Genomic DNA, 17078 nt, shown 5'->3' with positions numbered 1-17078 from the left:
ACCGGCGGTACAAGTAACGAAAGTAAAAGTACTGCCATATATGGTAGTTAGCATGAAGTGTGACACTTTGTAACTAATGGTCAAGAAAAAAAAAGTGTGACTTCATTTATGGGCAACTCCTAAGGCGGATCAAGAGGTATTTGGGTACGATTATAAAACTCATTTGTCACAAAAAATGCAATGCAATATTACTTATTTAAGATGCGTGAAAACGTTCTAAATTGTAAGGTACGTACATTTTTACAACATGATAACCTAAGTAATATAAAATATTAAATCCAGTACATTTTTGCCTGGATCGTACTAAACAAATATCGTTATGCGCAATATAATTAGTACATTTAAGTCCTGGATTTACAAATTATTATAAGATAGGGTGGTAATACGGGAATATACGATCGTTAGATAGTAAGTTATTCAGGCTGCTCACTTATTTGTATATGGCATACTATACACATGATTTGCAATCGTCCTAGACCAAATTCTTGATGGTACCATCAAAGGATTTTTGATGGCTTCAGAAAGATTCTCGATGGTCCAACATGTGTTGATGGTCACCATCATACAACAATTTCCATTTAGTTGATGGTCCAACAAATGTCCATCATTGCAAAATGAAAATGTTGCTTTTGTGTTATGACGGTAAACCATCGAGCAATGTTTGGTTTTTGATGGACCAATATAAACCCTCATATTTTGACGGCAGAGGTTGCTTTTATGATGGTCCACCAACAAGTCATGTTTTTTATTCCTGGACCAACAACACATCAAACTAACACGGAAGATATTGCATGGTCATTTCAGTGGTCTACCAGCAAATTATAGTTAATAAATATTGGACTAACAACAGCCATGAAAGTATGTAGGAAGATTTATGTCTCTAAGATATATATTTTTGCAGAAAGTGGTTCAAGTCGACGCTGGTGCTGGTTCCCCTGTTTGGAGTCCACTATGCACTCCTCCTTACTGTTAGCTTTGTCGCCAACCGTAGCGAAGCATTGGAAGTCACATGGCTCTACATAGATCAGACTTTTTCTTCATTCCAGGTATTCATGCACAAATCATTTCCTTTATACTCTCTATAAATCTCCAGCTATCCTCACTTTTCCAACACTCCGTTACCATAGTTATGGCAAATCAAACAAATAAAAAAATTTGAATGAATTTAAAAGGAGAAAAAAATCTAAGATAATTCAACATCATTTAAAGTTTTTATCACAAGCTTTACTTATTATTATGTACCTTTTTAGTTGTCTTTCTTTCGTCCTTTCTCAGTAACAAGCCTGTTTTATTTTATTTCATAACCTTCGTTGAACAGCTAATCCAATTCTGGGCTTACGACTACCAAAATTAAACTGCGTAGCCTTATAATTTTCAACCCAATCCAGAAGACAAGGAAACTCTTGGATCAAGTACAGGGAGAAATTTACCTTCGTGGAGGACATTTTGACCCATCATCCGTCATCATAATGATGATATTTTACGTCAGCAGTGTGGTTGGTTCAATTCGTCATCCCTGGAATTCGAACCCGGTTCACCTCAATGGGAGGCGAGTGCTCTACTTCCTGAACCACCATGCCTACTACATATAAAGGAAGACCACGCGAACGCTGTATAAGCAATGTTATGCACGTTTTTAATCAATAGAACATTAATGAATCCGATCACAGCTTTTTTTAATATCAGCCTCTTTATTTCAAAACTTTTATTTTGAGCTCTAATTGTAGTTCGTGGGTACAGCCAGTGGTCAATGTACTGTCTCAAGAGTAGAGTAGAAAAAAATGGAGTGAGACGTAAAGAAAAAGAAATTTTTTCCGTGAAAATGTTAGCAAAAAGGGGAGAAATGTGAAGAGTGGGAAAATCGCGTAGCTTTGAGACGTCTATTTATTTACTAAAAGAATAACTTGCAGAGAAACTCTGAGGCTTAAACAAGAGTTTTCGATGCAATTTGGTCAACCCACATTCACTAATCAACTAGAAACAGGGTTGGCTTTTCAACCATAAGAAGACCATTCCTTTTCAGCGAGCTGAAGGAAATTGCGATACAGCGGAAGAAATTGGACGAAAAGAAAGAAACTAAACCAAAACAATTGTTTAACTATGACCCATTAAATAACTATGCCCTTCGAATCCCAGCGATGGCTGCTCGATGCGAATTCCACACCTAGCTGTCACCGACCGCACTTCTGATGTAAAATATCCTCAGTGGTAGACGGATCATGGGTTAGAGTCCCTTTGGCGTCAAACTAACCGTGGGAAGCTTTCATGGTTTACCTCTCTATGTAACACAAATGCGGGTTAGTTTCATCAAAAAGTCTTACATGAAGGCAAATTTCTCTCAATACTTGATCCAGGAGTTCAATTGTCTTCTGGATTGGGTTCAAAATGACAAGGCTACGGAGTCGAGCATTAGTTATCGTAAACCCAAAATTGGGTCGGTTTCTAGACGAAGGTTATAAAATAAAATAAAACAAGCCACAATACATGGTACTAAACTTAGCGATATTGTCAATAGCTTCACAGCAACAACAGAAAATTATGAATAGAGTGTTTGAAAAATAGATTTGAAGGGGATGAGTTATTAGTGGAATTCTATATTAAAGAACTATTAGGTTTGATCATTAAAAAAAAGGGGACTGATACCAAAGGGGAATGAAAAGACCGTTGGAATCAGTATCAGGCAAATTTCTCACACTTCTTGATCCAGGAGTTCCCTTGTCTTCTGGATTAGGTTCAAAATGACAAGGCTACAGAATCGAACATAGGTAGTCGTAAACCTAAAATTGGATCTGCTGTTCAACGACGATTATAAAATAAAATAACTATGACCAAAACAACTGTTTATCAATATCTATTAAATGAATAGTTTAAATTTAAACAAATTAAATTCCAGATAGTACCAGAAAGTTAATAGTTTAGCATCTACTTTTCTTTAAAAATAAAAATAAAACTTTTATCAAATTATTTATTTTAATTTTACACACAGTTTTAAAATCTATATGTTATACTATTGAAGAGTCGGGTTGAATTTGCGTGGGATATTGAATAATTATAATTGTTTGAATTTTTAAGAAATTTACAAATTATGCATTAAAGTCACAAATTTAAAAATTATACATTAAAGGGCTAGGATTTTACTACTATTACTGAAACTAAATAACAGTTGAAAGCTGTTTAAAAATTGTTTTACCGTTAAGTTTTTCTTTTTTTTTTTAAAATAAAATTTTAAAAAAAATAACAGATTTTTTTTATTAAATTGGAATAAACTTATTTCTCTCTAAGGAATCCGCCTGAGAATGGCCAATGTGAGAATGGCCTGAGAATGGTATTCTCACTGAAAAAGAAACTGGCCATAAATAACAGTATTCTACTATTAATAACGGCATTTCACTGTAATAGTTCTTCAAATAAAAAACGCTCGATAATAAATCGTAAAGTGGATATACTTTGGGTCACTTTTAGAATTTTTTTTGATACCTTAAAAATTGAATTTAGAGCTGTAAATCTTTTATGATTTTTGTCTGCATAGTTCTCTTTTGATGTGGAAAGCATAACTTTAAATAGTAAGATGAATTTAATTATTAATCGTCATTTATTATTAACCGTAATATTTTAAACAGCCAGATTTTCATATTTTTAAACTTTTTTTTTTAAATTCTTGGTTAAAAAATCGCTTTTTTTTTTTAGGGTTCATTTGTCGCTCTCTTGTATTGCTTCCTGAATGGAGAGGTAAGATTTTTTTTCAGTTTTATCTTTTAGAGCACGGTTCCTAATTTGTTTTGCCTGCTTCGGAATCTTAAACCAATAGTGTTAACCAATAAAAACTTAATAATAAAAATACATAATAAGAGTAACGTTTTTTCATTTATTAATCTTAAATTAGGTTTTATGTCCGACTGTAAAATTCGCAGTCTTGGAGCTGTATTTACTCCTGAGACAGATATTTGTTGCAGCAGTCGGAGACAGATATTTGTTGCAGCAGTCGGAGACAGATATTCGTTGCAGCAGTCGGAGACAGATATTCGTTGCAGCAGTCGGAGGCAGATATTTTGCCGTGCCAAAACTCAAATGAAACGCAATACTTTCGCCTAAATCGCAACTATATGGTCAAGTTCAAACTTAAGCAGAGCGTAAAATTTTGTTTTATATTTTTACAATTTTGTCGAATTAAATCTAAAACAAGACGTAAAAGTTTCTCTTAGATCATATCGTTTTAGAATATTTAAATTCAAACTTAAAACTCAAACGAGCGAAAATTAAAACTCAGTAAAATTCAAACGAGCGAAATTAAAATAAAATTAGTAAATAAAATAAAATAAATAAAAATTTTAGTTTTCTGTAAGTTACTTTTTTAAAGCAGAAATGTTTAAAGTTGTTATAAGTTAACTCCTTTTTGAAAGAAAAAAAAAATTACCCTTTGGAAAAGTGGGGTTGTTCCAGATTTTCATTTCCGTATACCTTTTGACAAGACCAACTTCACTAAAATCATGAATAAGGAGTTGTAAAAGTCTGTAAAAATTCAGGTTAACATATCATTAATAAAAAAACAGCACAACAAGGTTAAATTAAAAAAAAAACTCACCATCTTAATACATAACAAAAGTAAAAGTCAAAAAAAAATAATTCAAAAAATTATCAAACAGCAGCGCATAGCAACGCATTCAATGACGACGCATGCGCACTGTTTACTATTACTCTTGAGCACAGTTGAAGAGTGTGATGACGGTGCGCGAGCCATCAAACCCAAAACAACACCCATTTTGCCAATGGGTAATAAATAAACAAAAAAAAAAAACGTAAAATATTTTGTTTTAGATCATTAAAATTTTGTCGAGTTAAACATTCAACAATGAATAATAATTTGTTGTAGATAAATAATTTCTATAACAAATTCTCTAATATAATTTGTAACCGTAACTGTTTATTCGCGTTTGAACTAATATTTTGTAATAGATGCTAACTTCATAACAGTTTTTTTTTTTAATTTTTACTTAAAGCTTCAAACGAGATGTAATATTTTGTTTCAGAAAAAAAGTAATTTCGTCGAGTTAAAACAAAACGTAAAACTTTGTTTCAGATCTTTATAAATTAGTAGAGTTAAAACTAAAATATTTAAAATAGCACTTGTTACAAAAGTCATCAATTACTAAATTTTATCCTAGGTCAATTTCACATCAATATATATTCTCCTAATTAAATATAATTTGAGGAGTTAAAGTGAAATGTTGATTTATCTAAGCTTAATCCTGATTAATTAAATGATTTTGATTTTTAAAAACTTTATTTGTTCAAATTTCTCATTATCGTCGTTCTAGATCATTAAAAGCAATTTTGTCCGACTAGCTTCATCGTTAATTTATAATGCGATTCTATACCTAAATTAATTATGATTTATATGCATTTTAATGATTTTACGAAATGCATTGCAGTTTTGCCATGTTAAGATACACAATTATCATTTCCCTCTTTACATATTTACCGAAATGTACGACCGCCAATTGGTTTGGTATAAATACTTGAATAATCTTTATTTTTCAACAAATTTAAATTAGTTAATAAAAGTGTGTGATTTCTTGACGGTTAAGCTTTTCCATGCGTTTTATTGTATTTAATTTCTGCCTGAATTCCTAGAAATTTCTTCAATTTCAAAAGGTAAGTTGTACTTTTTGAAACACTATTATCTGAAAAAATATTATCAAAACGTCATCTACAATTTTGTACCATTTCAATTAAGTTTCATAAATTGGTGTCTTTAAAGAATTCATGAGAAGAAAAAGGAAAAATATTAACTCAACATTTTCGAATATTTACAATAAGAAATTTCCCTGATACCAAAATAAATAAAGTCATTCTTAAGAATATCTTAGTAGTCTGCACAAAGAAAAAAAAATTAAATAAAAGCCGATTCATTCACTACCTTAAAAGTTAGGCTACATTTTTGATTTTCTTTTTCTCATTATTTTTGTACTGTACTCCGAACAAAATTTTCAAGATAAAGTAATATCTGACGGCCTGTCAAAAAATGTGGAAAAAGGTAACAAGATCAAATATAACTAATCAATTTTTTTAGAAATGGATATTTTTTTTCAATAAAATTATGCGATGTGTAGTTTGGATCGGTGATTTAAGAATGTACAGTGCGCAATATAAAAAGAAGGAAAAAAAAACTTAATAATTTTTGATCTAATGATCGGATTTTTATGTACTAGATTCAATCGAATTAATTCTCGAAAAATCAAAATTTTAAAAATGCGACTTTTTATAAATTTGTCAATAATAACAGACTTCATTTTACAATTTAAAATTACAAACTTAATTTTTCAATTCAATTTTTTCTTATCTTTAAAATAGAGCAACAAGCAGCCATAAATAATTAAATAAAATAACAAATAGATAATCCCTTGTAATAAATAATTATTAAAAATAATTTATCAAATAGGATTATCTTTGAATAAAGGAATTTTATAACGTGTGCAGAAACTTTTCGATTCGCTGAAACACGGAATACGCAAAAACTGAAATCAACATTAAGGGGTCCAACATTAATTGCTCTCTTACCTAAACTATTATGACCCTATTTACCAGATTGCGGTTACTGCTCCTCTTTATATTTTGAGGAGGTCCCGCAATGGACTAATCGTTAAGACATGGTTCCCAAGAGAACACCGAAGTCAATCATGGCTGCGGTCAGTGTGCGGGTGGGTGACCACTTTGATCACCCTACATAGGGACCGAGAGTGCGCTGTATCGGTTCTCGTTAAACTGTTCTACCATAAAGTGTCTGACTTCGTGAGCAGGTCGATTTGCTACAGAAGCAGAGGAGCCATCCCCTCTCCAGAGGATCAAAATTTTACTGGCATGTTTTTGGATTATCCTCGTGAATGTTTCCCAGACCGTCGCCAATAGCCCATTGTGCGAGCCGCGATGGCTCAGGGTATAGAGCGTTCGCCTTCCAACGGCTTGCACCGACCACAGTGCAGACGTAAAATATCCTCAGAGGTAGACGGATCATGGATAAGAGTTCGCTTTCGGTCAGGCTAAACTTGGGAGGTTGTGGTTTTCCTCTCCATCTAACGCAAATGCGGGTTAATTGCATCAAAATCTCCCGATGCTTGATCCAGGAGTTCCCTTGTCTTCTGGATTGGGTTAAAAATTACAAGGCAACGGATTTGAACATTCGTAGTCGTAAACCCAAAAAATTGGGTCAATTGTTCAACGAAGGTATATATATATATATATATATATATATATATATATATATATATATATATATATATATATATATATATATATATATATATATATATATATATATATATATATATATATATAGTCCATTATGCAGCTCCTGTGCAACGTAAATATATACCTCATATTTTGAGGATTAAAAATCCAATTCCGTCAAAAGAAATTGGGGCTTTTAAGAATTGTAATAATGTGCATAAACTTTTGACTTAGTTAATTAGTAGAATAAGATATTTCTGGGCAATCGAAACTTCGCAATCGAGTTTAAAAAGAGAAAAAAAATTACAAGTATTCTTATCAATTCTGATTTTGTTTTCCATGTTCTTGCAGGTGCAAAGCGAAGTCCGAAAGATGATCGAGCGTTTTCGAGAGGTAGAAGGTCAAGGACACAATCCTCAACACTCCCTCATCACTCAATCTCTGACCTACATAAGCAAAGGACGGTCCTCTGTCCAATCACTACACACTCTACCAGGTCAGCATTTTAATTACAATTTTATGAATAACACGGAACATTGAATTATAAATTTTATGAAGGAGAAAACATTCGATTATGATTGAAGGAATGAACGGAATATTTAATTAAAATTTAATAGATTAATAAGAAATTTAATTATAATTATTTGACTCAGCAGGTACTGGGTTAGGAAAATTAATCATAAATGCATAAATATGCATGATTTATGGGTGACTAGCACGTACATGAATGAACAAGATATTCGACTATATTTTTTTAGAAAAAGTATAATTTTTTTTCTTTATGTATATCCTCAAATATTATATCACTTCTTACATTGCCAGTATTAAATTGTACTCTTAAGATATTTGGAAACGGAGAAACAAACATAACGTTTATTTAATACAGACAACATAAAAGAGAATAAAAATATAACAAAATATATGAAAGAAAATCATTGGCACTGCGCCATCTATGGATATAACTTTAAATCATGAATTTTAGCCATTGTTTTATAGTCAGATAAGCAGTTTTTTTTTTTTTTTTGTTTTAATGTCCACCATAGAGAAATATGATAGGGCACGCAGTTCGTAGAATTACTACACTTTTTTTTGATGATGATATGGAATAAATTTTTGTTACGTTATTTTTTTTTTTATTGTGACAAATGTAATACTGCCTTTATGGATTTTAGGAAAACAAATATTAATAATTACTGCTGGCCAGCATAAATATTTTAGTTTTAGAATCTGCACTATGAATTTAAATTTTTTTCAGTACTTTTTTTGTATTGCATTATACTTATCTTAGTATGCTTATTTCGGGTTTAAAATTGATTTTTACACGAGGAAGAAAAAAGCAAAAAACGCCGTCAAAGTTTAGAAAATCAACACTGAGCAAGGAGTAAACCAAAACATAAAAACCTATTAGGTTGCTGTAAGAAGCAGAGAGGAGTTGAAAAGTGTTTACTATACTTTCTGTAAACAGTATAGGGGGTTCACGCGATTTCCTAACACTTCATGCACCCCTCTGATACCATGGTTTCAGCAAATCTTGCCTTTATTCCATATCACTATATTCCATCTGTTCATAGAAAATAAGGATTAATCTAAGCTATGGTAATTGAGAGGGGAGTGTCGAAAAAATTGCGTAACCTTGTGACGTGCTTTCTATTTATGAAAAGCAAAGTTATACCTCCAAGTTTTATCAGACAGCTGAATAGGTTTCCAAGTTCGTATCTCGCTTTCCTTACTAGTGATTTGGCAGATTTTGATTGCATTTTTTGTTTTTTCCTTGCTTAAATCTTAATCTTGTATTCTTAATATAATGATAATTACATTAAATTTAATTCATTAATTTTAGTTTCAGTGGGATAAAAAATAGTAATTATTAAAAAAAAAGAAACTGAAACAAAATTTTTCATTGTTGACATAAGTAGGAATTGACTTAATTTTTTTTTATATATTACTTGTTATATTTTCCTCCCAATGTATATTAAAAAAATATATTTCACTTTATTTTGCAGAAAAGAAAGAAAACTGGAAAAATGGTGACATACCTCTAGTTATACAAGGATCGCCAAATCCAGAAAAAGGAGATAAAGAGGATTGGGGTGTCGCTGTTGGCCGACAAAACCTAACGGAAAGTTTGCTGTAAAAAAAATGACAGAAAAATTAACAGCTCTACAACCTCCGACGAAATGGCGCTTAAATAAAAAAATTTAAAAAAGTACGGAAGAAATCGTACTAAGGATTTTTCTAACTGCAAATGTGTTGATTATTTATGTGTAGACGAACATATTATTGTGTGTTCGCTTCCCCCCTTTATGGTGAATTGGATGTGCTCCAAATATACTTTGATTTGGTGTAATCAAAGTAAAAATATAATTTATCATTCCGTAACAGATGTGTGTATAATACTTCTAAAAAAGCGAGATTGTTGAAACTTGTTCGAAGTTGTCGGATTTTATTTAACAGATTCTGACAAAACAAGTTTGTAAATTTCTGCATTTATTATTATTTTATTTATTTTTGATTTAACAGTAGACATTTACTTTTGTTATATTTCTTTTAATAAAATATGTAAGGAAAAAAAGCAGCCCCTCAGCTTTTGAACCATTTTTTTAACGTTTTTTTTCTTTCCTATTTCGACAGTACATCGCTCACTGTTTGGGCGATAATATCGTTTAAATTTGTTGCAACCTTAACACATGCGCTCCAGTGCGGAGTCGGTTAAATATATTTCGTTTTTATTTTATAACCGTCGTTGAACAACCGACCTAATTTGTTGGGTTTATGACTACTTATGTTCAACTCCGCAGCCTTGTCATTTTGAACCCAATCCAGAAGACAAGGGAACTCCTGAATAAAGCATCGGGAGAAATCTGCCTTTCTGGAGAACTTTTTTATGGAACTAGCCAGCATTCGCGTTACATGGAGAGGAAAACCATCAAAACCTCCCACTGTTAGCCTGACGGAAAGGGGACTCTGACCCATGGGTGGTTGGTGCAAGCCGGGTCTGGATTTCGTATGGATCAGCCATCACTGTCGTTCTAACCCAGGTTCCCCTTATTGGAAGGCAAACGCTCTATCCCCTGAGCGTTAACACTTCAAGCAGAACCACGTGATTAGTACCAATCACGTGGTTTAAATCACATGGTTGATTTGATCATGCGCTATGGGGACGTGGTGTTAATCAATTCTACGTTTTCTTGAGTTGCAAGTAATCAATTCACAATTTTTTTGCCCCTTATTAAATAAATTATTAAAAAAAATATTGTAAAAATCTATTAAAAATAAGCTTAGAGAATTTTTTTCGATTCGCTTTTGAGAAAAAAAAATCCATACATAGCAGAAGGCGTAAAAAGTTTAGCAAACTTCAAGAGACTCGATCGCTGTCTTAACTAAATTATCGGGTTTATTATTTTTCAAATGGAGGTGATTCCCCGATATTTTGATAGCAGGATTCCTAATCCGTCGAAAAAATGCATGTTTATTTAGAGAAATTACGTTTTTAAGCTTGTTTCTCTATCTTAATTAATAGTTACCTCTAATAAATAAGTATATTTCAGACCAACATTTGGTACAATTAGGATCGTCACTTAACTCGTGAAAATCTAAATCATTTAAACAAGTTATTCAGGATTTCGTGCTCTCTACATAGATTTCAAAATTTTGCTCAATACTCGTAGAAAATAGTTGCAACAAATTTGAACGAGATTTTCGGATCATAGTAAAGATGTAATGATTTAATCGATATTTCTGAGAATGATACTATACCCTGTTGCAAGTTAAGAAAAAACTATTATCCTTATGGAGAGAGTCTGTTTACATCTAAGTACACGCCAAATGGATGCCAAGCTAACAGCGCGAACGAATATTAACATCGCCAACTCTTGAAACGAAGTTGCACAGCCTGCTTTCTTTCTTATTAACAACACTAATCGATTAACAAGCAATAAGAATTAATAAAGATATCTAAAAATCGTAACAAATATAAGAAATTAAAGAAAGTCATGAGAAAATAATAAATATTGCTTCGAGTAGACGAGTAGTAGAGCGTTTGATTTGTTTTGAGCATACTAGTTGCAAGTTAAGAAAAAACTATTATCCTTATGGAGAGAGTCTGTTTACATCTAAGTACACGCCAAATGGATGCCAAGCTAACAGCGCGAACGAATATTAACATCGCCAACTCTTGAAACGAAGTTGCACAGCCTGCTTTCTTTCTTATTAACAACACTAATCGATTAACAAGCAATAAGAATTAATAAAGATATCTAAAAATCGTAACAAATATAAGAAATTAAAGACAGTCATGAGAAAATAATAAATATTGCTTCGAGTAGACGAGTAGTAGAGCGTTTGATTTGTTTTGAGCATAAGACGAGCCAGTTTTAGTGGTCCAATCAAATCCGATGCTCTTGCAACGTCATATAGTTGTTTCGATTTCAAGAATAACGTTCTCCTTATTTATCAAAATACGTTGCCATGTCTAAGACTGAGAATAATTCTATGATATATATCGTAAAAGATAGCACGAATTAAATTTCTAACGTGTTTAACTTTAAAAGCTTTTATATTGTTTTGCAAGCATATTTATATAATTTAATAATGAAATAAAACGGAACTATTTGCAGTCGGGGATAATTACTTAAATCCTATACCGCCATGGAATTTTCCTGAACTTGCAACGGAGTATAATAGATGTCCAGTTTTAATGGTATGGAAGATGGATTTCACTTATAGTAATGCAAGTTATCAATGAATTAAGTTACACAATCAACCCAAAAAACGTTATTTCACTAAAGCAACATGAATTTCAGATACCAATCGATTTTTCTTCCTCGCGAAACAGTCAGAGTTGCCACAATTTGGAATATACAGTCCCTGTTTTTAGACGCAATTTATTTTATTTAATTATTAGACGCACTGTAAGATTCTATGTAAAATCTTAATTATCAGGTGATACTCTATACAGCTTTATTGTTTTTACGATACTTTGCACTTGTTTACGTCCTTGTATCAATTGGTTAACGTTGTATTGCAATGCGCTAAAAATAAATACAAATAGAAACTATATAAAAAATATCCTAAATAACAACCCATTACACATATGTTTAAATATAAAAGTATTGCCTATAAACTCGTGCATATCATGTCATTATTAAAACACTACAATGCGTCTAATCATTAGACCTAACTATTACTATATAATAATATAATACCTGATATAATGCATATTCTATATTTATATAATACATCGTCTAATTTATCCAGTCGTCTAATTTATATTATACATCGTCTAATGTAACTAATTTATACGCAAAAGTTAACAAGTGCAAACCTGTTACAATCGCGTAAATGCAATAAAGCTGTTTGGTTTGACCTGATAATTGAGATTTTACATAGAATTTCATTATGCGTCTAATAATTTGATAACTTGGCCAGGACTAATATATATATACATATATATATATATTTATACTGGATATATATATATATATATATATATATATATATATATATATATATATATATATATATATATATATATATATCGTCATGTGGGGCTACTTTGTGCAAATTCGAATTTGGCACTTTTCAAGAGCTGCTATTCAGTATTATGTTTTTTTTTCACGTTAAAAATGTGTGGAATTTGAAGACAGAAGTCTCCTCTATTACTACAAACATTTTTTCGAATTTTAAAACAATCTCAGAGTGTGTTTTGTTTATCCAATGTCGACAACTTTCCGAGAACGTCGAAAAGTGTGCGCGGAAACTTTAGCTGTGAAATGCAAAGACGTTGATAAAGCAATTGTCGTTAGTGCAAAAATTTTTATTTATATATTAATAAACAATTATATCATGTTAGCGTTAAAAAAAATTTAAAATTAATAACAAATAAACGGAATATGAAAAAAAATGCACTGTGGGGCTACTTTGTGCAAAGTTTCGTTTGTTTTTTTTTTCTTTTTTTTCGACAGAAAAATTGTCAGACGTTATAAGAAAAATACCTGGAACGAGAAACTACCGTGATTACACTTTAGAAAATCTGCAACAATGTTTGCAAGCAGTTGCTGGTGGTATGTCGATTGCAGAAGCTTCTCGGAAGTTCAAAATCTACAGAAATACTATCTCTAATAAACTTCACAAGAAACACGTGAAACGTGCTGGTAAACTATTATTTTTCTTCTACAAAGATTTTTTTAATGAATTAATCAAACGATTTAACACATAAAAATATATTTTATGGGACATCAGGTGATTTTGACAGAAACTGAATAGCAAGTTTTGTCATGTTCATTCAAGCATGTTATGTTCAAATTTATCAATATTACAAATGTTAATGAATATGTAATAACTATTATTTTTGAAATTTCATCAATTTCAATGTTCAAAAATGTATATGGTTTCCTTTTGTTTAAACTCAAATGTTTTGAAATAAACATTCCTTTTAAGAAAAAATTCTTTATGAAAAATGGTTTTTTAACGCTGAAAATTAATTTCAAACTAATATCTTTATCTTGATGTTTTTGTTATTTAAAATGTCAACAATTAACTTTATTTACAATTTTGTATCAATATTTTACTAAAAACATGATTATTAAACTGAATTCCTAACGCTGCACAAAGTAGGCCCACATGACTAATATATATATACTAGCTGTACCCTGCGTGCGTTGCAACGCTTTCAGTTTGAATTTAAATTTTGTATTTAAGTGTGTAAATGAGATTTGTGATTATGATTTGAATAGAGAATTTTATTTAATGGTGAAAAAACCAGTGATAGTCTCAACAGTTAATTCTCCAGGATATCGTTAGTGCATTTTCAAACAGACATGTATGGTGATGCACACCGACCATGAAACATATTTTGGATGATGATCTGAAATAATTCTGGATCAATGGCGTCATGAATATTTCTGCTGATATGAGCTGACCAATTTGTCCTGGTGTGAGTTTTTCAATAAGCCAAATCATGTGGCAATTCTCTTTTTCTGCCGTTCAATAAAATGCATCAAACACCGTGTCTCTCTAAAAACATGACTTTTCGCAATAAAACCAAGTTTAGAGCTTAATATTTGTTTTAACTCACGTGTGATAATGCATCATGAAGATCCGATGATGTTTGCCTAAGTTACTAAAGCTCTTTAATTTTAGCTCAAGCAGGATTGCATGTGAATGTAATACATAACTCTAGCTGTCCATATGCGCACCGATACTTGTAGCAGCACCGAATGAAGTCATTTGGAAACACGAATGTACTGACCTATATTCGCCAAGAAAAGTTTCTATTGATTTGCTTGACCCGATAACAACGTTGATAATGGCTCGGCTGGCGACGTTAAATCTGGTAGTTACACTTTGCCTCCAGAACAGCAAATTCCAGCTGTTTCATTCTTAAATTTGAGAGCACTGCAAAACATACATAATTGATCCATTTTTCCGATGATGACGCTTGGGTGAAAGACTATAGTTGGTTGTCGGATCATAGTGAAATGCACTGAGATTCAAATCAGAGTATTGGCAGCGTCTGAATAGCGAAGTGCGTTCCTGATTGATTTTTATTCTTGCATCCCGTTGCTCTGATGTTTCCGACGAACGGGCTTGATAAGTGCGTAGTTGATTTGTTAACAGTCTTCTTTCCCGTTGCTCTGATGTTTCCAAGGAACAGGCTTGATAAGTGCGTAGTTGATTTGTTAACAGTCTTCTTTCCTGTTTCTCAGACGTTTCTAAGGAATGGGCTAAAGCATTGTGTTCTCGATTAGTTTCAAGTCTTTCTTTCCGTTGCTCCGATTTTTCTGAAAAACGGTTAGTTCTCTTCTTGCGTGCTTGAGATGTTGATCGACTAAGAGAGATTCGTTTAGGCGGCATATTTTTGCAAATATTCTCTTTCAAACAAAAAGAAATGTAGAAGTTGACAGTGGTCGCAAATTTGCTAATTCGAAAATTCACGTATTTATTTTAAATAATAAATTAAATAAGAAATATAATAATGATAAAATTTAAAAAAAAATCTATTTTTGGTAAAAATATACTTGTGGGTGCCCCTTGACGAAATTGGTAACTTATGTTTATCACCATTCTTGTTTGCGCGGAACACCGCGGTAACAGAAATGGCTGCCAAAACATAATGATATTTTAATAATACATTGGAAAATTTCAGCAAGACATCGGCCAAAACTTTATAAAATTGCAATGAACCCAATGTAAGCAAAATTAATAAACCCAATAAAATGCATTTTGAATCGAAATAAAAATTAATGGAGTAAGCACAGAAAGAAAAGGAAAAAAAAAACATCTCACTTATTCATTAAGCTTGAATTTCCTCAGTTTTATGTGCACAGAATTCTCTAATAGCAGTTAGATACTGTCTAAATTTATCATGAATAGAATCTGTGTTCCTCCATCGCCACATAAATTCGGCGAAATACGAATTGAAAATGGCGTCTGTGGTATCGGAATGGCGGTGACATTTTTTTCTAAAGTTCTTTTTTTATGACTGCCTACATACCTTCGATCCTATTGATCAGAAGCAAAAGTAACCTAACCAGCCGGTATCCAACATAGAACTAACGGACTTCTGAAATTGCATATACCGTTGAACATTTAAAAATAACGCTGAAATTTAAACGAATCAGAATCACGATTGGGATTCAACATCGGCCAGCTTGGAGATCAACCGCTATCACAACTTGGTGAGAATCAAGGGGCACCCTCAAATATAGTCTACTCCTATTTTTTAAATGAAATAATTAAAATGAATGTGAATTCGCAAACTTTGTAATAATAAACAATCTGATAGTTTTCAAATGACAACTGTCAGCAATGAAAAATTGCATACTGAATTGAGCTAAAATTGCATACTAAATATAAATAATTATTAAAAGCGTGCAATATGAATAAAATTTGCTTTTGCCTTGATTTTTATTAAACGGTTTTCACAATACTAAATCCGTGATACGACCAATAATTACGAAACTTATTCTCGTTGATTTTACGTGGTTGCGCTCACCTGAAATAAAGAACCGAATTATGATTAAATATTAAAGTATATGTAATTTACTTTTCTAAAAGAATATAGCTATAAGATAGAAAATATCACTGTTGTTATCTTCAAGATATTTGAAAACTGATTCGTGTACAGCAAAATTTAAAACAATGGCTAACTTTTAACTAATCAGAAAATTCCATTTCTATTTTCGCTGATACCGCTGGAACGGTTTGTGGCAGAATGTTCCATTGTGAATCTAAACCATTCTCGAATCCTTCTGAAGGTACACAGAAAATTTCATTCAAATCAGTCCAGCCGTTTAGGAGGAGTTCAGTGACATACACACGAACAGACGAAATATATATATAAAGATATATATATATATATATATATATATATATATATATATATATATATATATATATATATATATATATATATATATGTATATATATATGAGCTGATCTTACAATTATATCAAAATAAAATTGCCAGAATCTATTAATACTAATCAAGTGTAAGGAAAAGGCATTTTAAAATGTAATTAAAATTTGTATTTAAATACATGTGTTTATATAAGCTTGTCATATATATGTGTGTTCTATGTATGTGTTTAATAACTTACAAAGAGCTTTTTTGCCACTTTGCATAAATAATATAACGGGGGCTTGTTGGAGATAACTAAGGACATATTTTTACCAATGGGGCGATGTTTTCACTTTTTGTAAAAAGTTACGCTCTTTTAAGACTATTTTTCAGTTTTGTTTTTAAACTTGGTAAACTAAGTTTTCTGTATCTGTTCTTGCTAAAAATCTTACTAAATGAAAAAAACACAACCACTAACATTTCAGTTAAACTTAAGAACATTGAAATCATGGAA

At 31.5% G+C, this 17078-nt stretch overlaps 1 protein-coding gene and 1 long non-coding RNA gene across 4 annotated transcripts in view; one reads left to right on the top strand and one right to left on the bottom strand.

Annotated features, from left to right (window-relative positions):
• LOC139426913 (uncharacterized) overlaps window positions 1–9363 on the bottom strand; it is a 256631-nt gene extending 247268 nt beyond the window's left edge. For both annotated transcript variants that reach the window (XR_011638034.2, XR_015429032.1), the window contains exon 1: window positions 9261–9363. This is a non-coding gene — a long non-coding RNA (uncharacterized LOC139426913). The remainder of the gene's footprint in view (window positions 1–9260) is intronic.
• LOC107446371 (parathyroid hormone/parathyroid hormone-related peptide receptor) overlaps window positions 1–9799 on the top strand; it is a 202254-nt gene extending 192455 nt beyond the window's left edge. For both annotated transcript variants that reach the window (XM_087150866.1, XM_087150865.1), the window contains exons 11-14: window positions 902–1046; window positions 3688–3729; window positions 7576–7720; window positions 9228–9799. In XM_087150866.1, the coding sequence (XP_087006992.1) occupies window positions 902–1046; window positions 3688–3729; window positions 7576–7720; window positions 9228–9358 (463 nt within the window). In that variant the 3' untranslated portion in view covers window positions 9359–9799. The remainder of the gene's footprint in view (window positions 1–901; window positions 1047–3687; window positions 3730–7575; window positions 7721–9227) is intronic.
• Window positions 9800–17078: the final 7279 nt, after the last annotated feature.

This window comes from Parasteatoda tepidariorum, chromosome 9, assembly GCF_982258835.1.
Source record: "Parasteatoda tepidariorum strain Cologne lab strain chromosome 9, Ptep-v5.0, whole genome shotgun sequence".
Taxonomy (NCBI): domain Eukaryota; kingdom Metazoa; phylum Arthropoda; class Arachnida; order Araneae; family Theridiidae; genus Parasteatoda; species Parasteatoda tepidariorum.
This window is presented reverse-complemented; position numbering and strand designations above follow the sequence as displayed.